At 34.7% G+C, this 11,140-nt stretch overlaps 2 protein-coding genes across 2 annotated transcripts; one reads left to right on the forward strand and one right to left on the reverse strand.

Annotated features, from left to right (window-relative positions):
• Positions 1 to 740: 740 nt before the first annotated feature.
• LOC128188663 (slit homolog 3 protein-like) lies at positions 741 to 3,494 on the forward strand. Its single transcript, XM_052859858.1, has one exon. It carries the CDS (start codon positions 1,168 to 1,170, stop codon positions 3,379 to 3,381), a length of 2,214 nt encoding a protein of 737 aa, XP_052715818.1. The 5' UTR covers positions 741 to 1,167; the 3' UTR covers positions 3,382 to 3,494.
• Positions 3,495 to 5,087: 1,593 nt separating this feature from the next.
• Positions 5,088 to 6,634, reverse strand: LOC128186726 (uncharacterized). Its single transcript, XM_052856588.1, has 2 exons — positions 6,175 to 6,634; positions 5,088 to 5,638 (listed from the first exon to the last, which is right to left on the reverse strand). The coding sequence occupies exons 1-2, from the start codon at positions 6,632 to 6,634 to the stop codon at positions 5,088 to 5,090; spliced, it is 1,011 nt and encodes a 336-aa protein (XP_052712548.1).
• Between the last annotated feature and the right edge of the window lie 4,506 nt (positions 6,635 to 11,140).

Raw genomic sequence — 11,140 nt, forward strand, 5'->3', positions numbered from 1 at the left:
GCCATTGAGTATTTTTTGAAAATTTAAGAAAACCCGTAAAAATTTTACACTATGATTGAGATTTTCTTAATTAACTTTTAAGATGTAAATACAGTTTATGAATGGCAGTGACACTAAACAGACACAAAGCATCAAGTTTTCAATCACAATTTTTATAAATATTCTAGTCCAAATTTCCTCTATCAGTTTTCAAATCCCTACCGATTTTTGTTTCAATTTAACAGAAAAAATGAATTATGATAATGCTTAAACATTTATAGCATTAAACTTAGTATATTGACTTTACTCTGCAGGCATAAACCTTATATGAGGTCAATGATCAACATTTTGAGATATAGTGTCTTTTATCGTTTTTAGGCATTTTTCAATATGTTTGTAGTGTGTGCCATTTGATTATCTAAATGACAAAGTGAGATAGAACCAACAGAAAATATGCAAAATTATGTTGACTAACAAATAAAATCTTAACTTTGAATATTACAGTACTACCAAATATATTTCTGTGAAAAACAAAATCTGAAAATTTTAGTCCAAATTTACTATGTTTTGACAAAAGTCTAACTTTGTTTGAACCTAATTCCATAATATAGTAAATATATCGAATGGTATGTCAATAATAATTCATTTCATAAATACTTTTTTTGTTTAGAACAAATTTTACCCATGACATTGAACTTTATAACAATCCGAATTTGAGAACTCAAACCCGAGTAAACAACGTCCTTAAACATGACCCAAATTCATTGGCTAATCCGCATTAATCTTTTTTTCTCTCTAAGTTGTCAATTGATCACTTCACGTCGCTGTGAACTTAGAGACATTCTTAAAGATCTTTTAAAGGCACTACATTATACAATGTATGTCCTTCATTTATTCACGTTTGACATCAATTTGCAGAATAAGGGTGCTGATGAGACCAAAACCTTTGAATCAAACGTTTAAATCAAATCATTAAACCACCCAATACCCAGCACGTCATGAATAGTTAGGCATATATGTTTCAATACGATCGTAAAATATCAATAACATGGGAAAACCCAAAATCGGATTTTTAACCGTCTTTGTTAAGAAGTAAAAGCAATACCGTACGATGTTTCATTACAGAACTTACAGGCACAATATCTGAACATAATAGTTCTCTTGATGTGTCCGTACGAATAAAAAACAATGTATATCTTTATTTTCTACATAGCAATTTTACACACTACGCATGGATTCGTTAGTTTTGGACATTCGTACAGACCCTGGAATGATACAGCAAATCCGAACCGAACAAATCTGTTTTGTCATTCTGACTGTGATCAACATTTATCCAAACACAGAGTAGAACATTGTTGTCGATGCCATGTGCAACCTGTCTGGGATCTGGTGCTCACGGACGTTGACTTTCTTAATGTAGAGTATATAAGGAGGCGTGGAACAGCATTTATCGTTTCGATCAAACAACTTATGAAATACAAGTACCAGATATTGGTACATACATATGGATTCCTCAGCGAAATCCCTGGAAATGTTTGTGAATTTGCACAAAAATTGGTAAAACTTGACCTTTCACAAAACGCAATTACAGTTCTTGAAAATATCAGCTGCTTGAAAAATTTGGACACGCTCATCTTAGCACGAAATAAAATAACACAGGTTAAAAACGAAACTTTTTCCGGATTGTCGTTGTTACGTGTATTAGATTTGTCAAACAACGTCATAAAAGTGCTTGAACCGAACACACTGTCAGATACCTCGCTGTTTCTTCACAGTGCAAATTTCCGTCAAAACCAAATGCAGACCATAGACATAACCAATGTTGTCATTGAAAACCCGTTCTGCAAAATCGATTACACAGACAATAAAATGACCGATTTAACAAATGAAGTTTCTTTTCGAATTGATCCTGATAAAATTTATGGCGACGGAGGTTATGTCGATTTAGCTGACAACATGTTTCAAACATGGATAAACTTTACTGATTTGGGCTTTTATGACCTTAACCTTTTTGGAAAGGTTATTTCCTATGGTTTTGATTTACGAGGAGCAAACTGGACCTGCGACTGTAAAATGCAACCATTTCTGGAGAAAGTGAAACCTTATTTAGGGAAAATATGGAGAGATTATTACAATATAACGTGCACAGAACCTCCCGAATTGTCAGGGATCTCTATTGCAGATATGACCATGAAAAACAAATTGGATAACTTAATATGCAATATTTCAGTTTCCAGTGGATGTCCTCTTGGTTGTCATTGTTACGAACAGCCAAGCGAGAGGCGAACTGTGGTGAACTGTACGGGAGTAGGGTTAACAACAATGCCTTCCAAACTTCCGGCTTTCAGTAATATTGAGTTATTATTGGAGAACAATTTAATACCCGAACTAAGCGATATGGAATGTTTAACACAACTTAAAAAATTAGAAATTAATAATAATCCGCTTCAGAGGATCTCATCGGGTTTGGCAAACCGAATAAAATACAACGTTGATATCAGTTTAAATTGCACGAATCTCGAAAAAATTCCGATCACGTTTAAACAATTAGACCAACATCGAGTGAAATTAGGCATTTGCAACATAACCTGTGACTGCTCGTCCAAATGGGTAAAAGAATGGATTTCTGCAAAATATGATAATTCTAATCACAATGAAGTGTACTGTAAAACATCTGGGGGGAATATTCCTATTATTTCATTTAACTTTGATGCATTGGATTGCGCGGTCGAACAGTTCCTAATTTACATTGCTATCGCTCTAGCTTTGTTTTTAATTCTTTTGTCGGTTTGTATGTTAGTGCTCTACCATTACCGGTATGAATTAGTCCTTATTCACAAAAACCCAACCACTGGCAGAGAAAATATGGTCTCAATGCTATACGATATCTATATCGTTGTAAATGAAAATAACAACGAGGCACTTTTATGGGCAAAGACGGTTTTAACCCATAAACTAAAAAGACTCGGGTATAACACATACTTTCCATGCAGGGATAACATTTTTGGAGACGTTAAAGAGGAACAGATTATTCAAATGATATCGGAGAGCAGGGATGTTATTGTTCTTCTAACATCAGAATTTAAATCACATGAGGAAGATTTAAACACGCTTTATGCGAATTTGGAATGGCGCCATGCTTGGAACAATTTCAAAACTAATTCCAGTGAGCGAAACCTTATTGTTATCAATTTTGATCAATTGAAAGCAAGGGATTTTGACGTATCTCCCCTAAAGGCGTTTCTCCGTTTAAAGATGACGTTAGATTTTGCAGACAGAAGTCACAGCCTTATGGGAGACCTGCTGGCAAGAATTGGGCCCCCGTCTCGTGTAAATAAAAAACCAATCTACAAACAGACACACAAGGATCATACACAATTCATTGAGCTGTATTTTGAGTGAAAAAAGATTGCACTTTAGACTGAATATTAGTATTCTGAACGTACGGTATAATAGCCTGGATTTTTTTTTTTACATGATTTATTAAAATGTGAATAAAGAACGCATAGACGCTTGTTAAGATTTGATAGTTTTTTCGATATGTTGTTTATCATTGATATCCACATGTTTGGTTTATTACTTTATTAACGTTAAGGTGACTTTCATAACAGTATCTAAGAATTTCCCTTTAAATTTATCAGATATGTTTTCTGTGATAAAAAGTTTATGAGTGTGGTACAATACAATTATAAACAATAAGAATATTATGATCATTTAAAAAAAAAATTCATTAAAAAACATGCACATAAGGTACCTGTGTGGATCTAGAGGGGGCTCCGGACCCTAGGCATTCCCTTGAAAATTGAAACTTAAGAGAACTGAACACATATTCCTTACATCCCCCGGCCAAACAGAATTGTCCCTCGGACCCCTCATGGGAAATATTTTGATATTCAATTGGCCAATAGTTCACTAGAGCAGCCAAAGTTTATTTACTCTTATAGATTGAATTTTCATGAAGAAAAATTGTTATGAACGAGAAATAAAGAAAATATGGTAAAAAAAAATAAAGGAAATGATTTTTCTGCAGCGTAAAATGTGTAGGCTTTTTGAGTATATTTATCAAAGAAATTAAAAGGGTACCGTATAATAAGATTGAACAAAAATTAGTCGACACTCCTTATTTTATTCCAAACAGTGTAAGTAGAATATGGCTTCATGAGTATAAATTCAGTAAAAATTAAGTATAAAATTTTATGTGTATACAATTTGGAAACTATGTGAGCCAAAAAGGTTAGTCCGGGGTTTACAATTTCAACAATTTAGAATCTAAATCATTTGAGGATATTTGCATAGTAATCTCAAAAATTGTAGCATTGTAGTTAATGAGAAGAAGATTTGTAAATATTTTTCCTATCTATATATTTTTATGTTAAACTTTGAACCCCTCTTTGAGTACCAGTTTTTGTCCGGGGTCACGATTTTAACAATTTAAAATCTTCACTATATATACAAGTTTTGGTGTAAATATGAGTATTTTTTTGTGTAGTGATTCTTGAGAAGATTTTCAAAGATATATACCCTATTTTCACAGTTTCGCAATTATACCTCTTTTGAAAAAATAAATTTATTGTAATAAATTATTTTATGAAAAGTTCAAAGTTTTATTGCAGTTTTGTTGTACATCCCAGCAGCTGGAGGCCCCAATTATGTATAGATGTATGTAAGACAAGTGCCCTGTGTGGGGCAGAATGTTTACAATTGTTGTACCATAGCTGTCGCTATATACACCACGTTTTCTTTGTTTAAAAACGTGGTGTATATATGGCAAACCCGCAGTTTTCCATAGCGAGTATATACACCTATAAGAGAGCTTGAAGCTCCGCCCTCTTATAGTTTAGGGAAAAAACCACATGCATGAATAATTACTCTTTATTAGTGTACAGAAATAAGAATAACTGAGAATTAATAAAGATTGAATCAATAATTCAATACACACACACTCTCTCTCTCTCTCAACCGTTTTTACGCCACAAGAACAAAACTCAAAATTAATGATATTTCCCCCTCTATCTCCCCTCTTTCTCTCTCCCTTTCTCTAAGTATAACAAATCGTTCACAATGTAATTATTATGAGCACATAATTATTTATTTGAATAACCATCATCTTAAAATCCACCGAAGTTAAATGTGCAATTGGTGAAGATAGGTCCAGAGGCTGAGTTGTCAATATCCATGGAGCGTGGTGAATCAAGGGAAGCTGTAGTAATCGTAGAGGTAGGCTCATCACTTTTCCTGAAGCGCTTAGGTTCTAACACGGTGGATACTTCCTTCATCATGTCGTCTGACGCTCTTTTGTATTGGCGAACAGATTCGATGGAACGGTGACCCGTGCGGGCCATAATCTCCTGCTCCTGTACCCCCGCCTGATACAAAGCCGTCGCACAGGTTCGCTTCCCGGAGTGATTGGTAAAGTTACCACTCAACCCGCCCTCTTCACACATTGATTTCATCATGGTTGACAATTTATTTACACCAATACATTGTTTGCTGAATTTTCTACCCTCTAATGCTCTTCTGTAGAACGGTCCAGCCGAATCCCCGTCGTCGTATACACTGAGAACAAGGCAAATGTACTCTTTATAAATATTATACAACTCAGTGTCCGAGAATATGTGTTTGATGACTTTTGGCGAAACGTTGACCTGGTTAAGACCACCTGCAATTCACAAAAACTTTAATTTAAATTATCAATGAATACTAGCATGCTGATGCAATTTCCTAATTAATTCTCTCTTTTTTTTAATATTGGAAATGATTTTTATTTACTCAGCAAATGATCGCTACTTTATTGTTTAACTTTTGCAAATAATAAAAATTTTACCTTTATATGTTTTATTGGTCCGCCCTTTAAAAATGATCAACGGGCGATCATTATCATTCTCATCATGCAGTTCAAATTGATTAATCGCCAGATTTCGGTGTTTGTCAACTCCTTGTAGGCCGAACAACTTACAGTTGTAGAAGAAGACCGAATATAACATCGACTTGGAAGTGGAATTTCCTAAAATGTTCTTCTCCCAAAGGCATCGTTTTCTGACAACGGCTCGACTTGTCTTTTGACTATTCCAATGCCTTGAGACGTCAGTTCAGACATTTTGGCGCTCAAAGCCTGACGAAAACCTTGGAAACAAATATTTTTTTCATCCAAAAAGTTCAATGGATTTCCATTTTCACGCAGATGCCTTAACAGACCCACGCACAGCTGGTAAAAGGATCTGGGTGGATATGGGTTTCCATCCTTTCGTCTGACTTCCAAGACAAATCTCGTCATTAAGTTATTCATCTCAGTTTCGTTCGTTATCTTTTCCAAGTCAGGAATAAAGGCCCCAGTAATTTCCATTCGATATTTTCTCCATTCTAGAAAAGTACTCAGACTCCAATTAGTGTTTTTACGCGTGTTCTCGCTTTCAAACGACTTTTTAATAGAATATATCTCCTCCTCTTCAACCAATGGCCCAAACCGATTTTTGTCTTCTTCATTGGTATCAAAAAAATCATCCAGCCCTTCAAACATCTCAAAATCTGCAAATTCAGCTTCCTCCACTTTGTAAACTTCAACTGTTTGTGTAAGTGACATTTCATTTAAGGATTCCCCAGCTTCGGCAATATCCAAAGGCCGAGACAACGCAAAATCCAGTCCGTCTTCCTCCATGTTTTACCCGGAATAACCACCCGAACACGTGTCTTTTTGTGCGATACCTTATGCCAGTTCAATCGTGCGTGACATATCGATTGGCAATAGTAAACATCGGCTTCTGTGTCTTATTTGTTATTTAGGTCAGAAAAATACTAGTAACTAATGTGAATGTCTTGAGAAAATTAAAAAAAAATTGATTGTATTTATAATTAATACGTTAAATAATAAAATTGCACATACTCTCTCTCTCTCTCTCTCTCTCTCTCTCTCTCTCTCTCTCACACACACACACACACACACTTTCTCTCTCATCCGCTATATTTAGTAACAACATTTTGGTGTAGCTATGGTACAAGCAAGTTATCGAAATGCTTTTCTATTGGTTTGCTTTAGATACCCGATGACATTTTGAAACGCCCACTCGGGGCGTTGCCCCTCGTGGGCGTTTCAAAATTGTCATCGGGTATCCAAAGCAAACCAATAGAAAAGTATACGGTAACTATAACTAGCCGATCACAGCTCAGCATCTTCATTATCTTTTCGTTTCCTCGAGAGTGGCGGCTGGTAACTTTAGCTCTTTTGACCACCTGTTTTGCCATTTATACAATAGCTTTGGTTTGGAAGGCCTCTCCTTGTATTTTGAGTAATGATATTTAAACAATCTTGTCAAGTTTAAGTATATGTTGTTAAGACTGGCCTCCCAATTTTTTTGTATGTATTATGTTTTATTTTCCACTTCATTTTTCAATGAATGTTATTTATGGAAACTGATATGTTGTTTAGTTATCTTTTATTGGCAAAAAACTTAGCTTCATTGTTGGCTGTACTTTTAAGAATAAAGAAATTTTACTTAAAGTGTTTTGCCTTTTATTTTAATCATTCAAAAACCCCTTCTCATAGGATGCTTTGTACCAAGTTTGGTTAAATTTCGCTCAATTGTTTTTTTACAGAAGTAAAAAAAAATGTGAAACGTTTACAGACAGACAGACGGACGACGAACAACGGGTAATCAGAAAAGCTCACTTGAACATTCAATTCAGGTAGGCTAAAAAATTGTTCACAATAGGTACATTGTAAAATATTAGAAAAGTTTGTGAATTATCCTGCTTAGATTTTTAGAAAATGTTATCATTTATCTCGTCATTTTTTTCAAATGATCTACAAAAACTAATTTATTAATTGTACAAAATTAACATAATTCATTATATTGCGTTTTCCTTTTGCAAGCCTTAAAACCTTTCATTATTCTTTTGCTTGGGTAAAACATGACTTTATCATTTGCGCAATCTCGTGTTCATAAAAATATTTTGAAAAGCAGAGGGGACATCAGTTGAAATCGAAAAAATAATGTTTGTCTTGTTACTTTTGTCAGAATAAACAATAACCGCTTGAATTGAATTATTTGAGTAAATTGTTACGTGGTATTCATCTTTTTAAAAACCCCATTACTTTACTTTAAATTCGCAACCTCGGTAACACAAAGACAAATGCCAAGGAACCTTAGTTTAACTTGACTTCCTCTGAAATTTATTAAAAAAATGTGAATATGATATCTGAAATTTCTGATGTCAATTGTTTTGGTAATTTAAACTTGCAAGACATATAAGATGAGGAAAAATGGGTTAAAATTGCACTACTTTTAAACTTCACGTAAGCAAATATATCCCAAAGCGCTTTTAAATTTAAACTAAGGTGCGTAATGCTAAAAAATGCAAAACAGGAAGCAAGACAGAAATCTTTATATTAATCGATGCAATTAGCATTTTCCAATCCAGTGAATATGAGTGGAGAATACATGAACCAATAATGTCAGTGTGTAAACGTCATGTAAATATTTGCTTATTTTGTGACGTCATTACCAATAAACATTTGGATAAAACTGTTGTTTCTTGCCTATTCAATATTTAAATAATATGTTTTACGGTGCTAGTGTTGTGGCGAGCGCAGCAAGAATTACGAGAGAGAGAGAGAGAGAGAGAGAGAGAGAGAGAGAGAGAGAGAGAGAGAGAGAGAGAGAGAGAGAGAATTACATAAGTTTATAATATCATAAGTAAAAAAAAATATTACAATATACACAGAATTGCCTCCCTTTACAACCGTTCTTTAATTTTTAAGAGAAAGGTTTTTTGTCCAATAATTCCATAATGACCTTGTCTGCTTGAGCGTCCTTTTCTAGTTTACCATTTTTTTTACATATATATTTATGTCAAAACGTTTCGATTTTTCTTGTAACTTCGTATTTTCAGCTTTGAATTCGTGCCATCTCAGACTCAGCACTTTGTAGTTTTTCAGTCATACTCTTTGTAAGTTGAACTGACAATTTATCTGAATCTTTATGCTGTTTACTTGAGATATCAAACAAAGAATGAAATTGATTGTTACGAAGTGAATTAAACGACAATTTTTGCAAATACGTTTGTTTTCAAGATATCTGCAGTCATTGTCTCGAGTGTTAAACAATGACGATAGAAACTACATCTTTTTCATTACTCTTTGACTTTGGCCTCACTATCTGTAAAAAAACACATCCTTGAATGATGTTCGATTCTGTGACATCAGTATCACCCTGGTTGAACGCAAAACATAAAACGTTGGAATGCAAGTTTCCGCGAATTCCGCACACTGGACGCTGATATGAATGAAAGCTGTGATTCTTCTGTCTCCACTGCGGTCGGAAAGAATATTCCATGTCAAATCTAGTTTACATCGTCTTCTTCATCTGAAAACTCTGATTCTGGGGAAACTAATAAACTATAGTAGAGGTCCAATATCTGACTAATACAAAATACCGGTATATGGAGCAGTTCCAGCTGTCGTTTCCCTTAGGATTCTCCAACCAAATAATACGGGACACTCTTTCCCGTGCGGGACTTATACAAGTCAAACCCTGAGATCATATATTTCCTTGTTGTTGGACCCAGCCTCATGAAACCTCCAACAAGCCAGCTCCCGTTTTAATGTTCAGAGTTTTATATAGACTTTGCATGGAATATACTTTTGAGTGAGTTTTGTATGCATCAGCGCCGAAGCTCTGATTCCAACTGACCATAATTTACAATTCAAATTTAAATATAATAAACAATGGAATAACACAATGAAGGATTAACATGATGTGTAGATGTAAGGAAATCAGTTATTAAACAGCTATTGAGTAAATCGTGACATTTTAGCAGCATGTACATAAAAGGATAAGTAAGTGAAAGATAAAGTGTTGATAAACATATTACATGTAAACAAAAGTCATTTAAAAGAGTAACTGTCCATCTTTGACTGTGCCTCAGGTGGGATTAAGGCTGTGTGAAATTTAGAACGTTTCTAAAACAGATGTCGAAATAAAGGAAAGGTCCGAAAAAGTTAAATTACACAATAACTAAAATTAGTTTGAATGATAAAATTTCACACACCGTGACACGTATCTTGACTCAACACGAAGGAATGGAAGCTTGTAAAAAAAATTCTTGGTGGTTACCAAAGCTTGTGGGATACTCAAAACTTGTCTTCAAACCTCAGGAAACCGTGAATTACAAGTTAAATGTCAGCCATTTTTGCATATATAGCGCTACGGGTGCTGTACTCTATAAGAAAGCATGGGATACTGGCAAATTTTTTTCTTGATGAATCTCTAGGTTTAGCGTGTTCTTTTTTCCGCGCACTGGTTCTTAGAGCGCACCGGCGAGCTGCGCTCGCTATTACACACATTAAATCATATTGATCAATCTTAATGCACATATCCCGGTTTTCATACAGATTTCAATTAACCTACATTTAAAGAAACAGTTTATATATTTATGCTACGCAAGGGGGCTTCTACCTAAATTGGGATTTTTTTTTGCCACAGAATCAGGGGTTCTGGTAGTAAAAATGGTTTCCTTGTAAATAATATTTTGTGGTTCTAAAGATGGAAATTTTAAACAAAAATCATGAATTACCTTTAGATCGTCATCATCCAATCGTGCATTATGATATTTGGTGATCAACCTGACACCGACTTCTGAGGTTATCAAATATATTCCCTATCCCCCACCCCCGTGTTCACTATACTTTCATCCCCGCTCCCTCCCACAGTGTTCACAAATACAATATCTTGAGTACTGTCTAGATCATGCATATATTTATCCATGTATCAATATACATTATCGCATTCATGTGACCGTTAAGGCCCATGAGCATTTTTGTAAAAAAGGGGGAGGGGCAACTTGTTGGAAATTGTGGTGGGAATTTTGTCTATCTTATCTAAACAAATTATTACCGCTTACATGTACATCCAAATGCATTAACATTTACTGTTATCTAAGACAAGTGTCTGTAGGGCCATCCCATATCATACTTGAATTGGTTGAAACCACTACACCAAATCATAATTACATTTAGATGCTGTTTTGCGTGTTGTCTTGTGTTACATATATGTACTTATAGATTGGTCAGTTCTCCTGAGCCACCCCCGTCCCTTTGTTAAGTGGTCAAACAAATATGACCCTCCTCTATACCATTCCCTAATGCCTCTGTCGTGGTTTATTGAAA

This window comes from Crassostrea angulata, chromosome 6, assembly GCF_025612915.1.
Source record: "Crassostrea angulata isolate pt1a10 chromosome 6, ASM2561291v2, whole genome shotgun sequence".
In the NCBI taxonomy this organism is placed as follows: Eukaryota; Metazoa; Mollusca; class Bivalvia; order Ostreida; family Ostreidae; genus Magallana; species Magallana angulata.

Bases quoted from the DNA above. Each gene is read 5' to 3' on its own strand.
- LOC128188663 (XM_052859858.1), top strand. From the start codon at position 1,168: ATGTATATCTTTATTTTCTACATAGCAATTTTACACACTACGCATGGA.
- LOC128186726 (XM_052856588.1), bottom strand. From the start codon at position 6,634: ATGGAGGAAGACGGACTGGATTTTGCGTTGTCTCGGCCTTTGGATATT. The intron at 5,639-6,174 runs GTCTGTTAAGGC...TGTGAATTGCAG, and splicing joins CTTTTACCAGCTGTGCGTGG to GTGGTCTTAACCAGGTCAAC.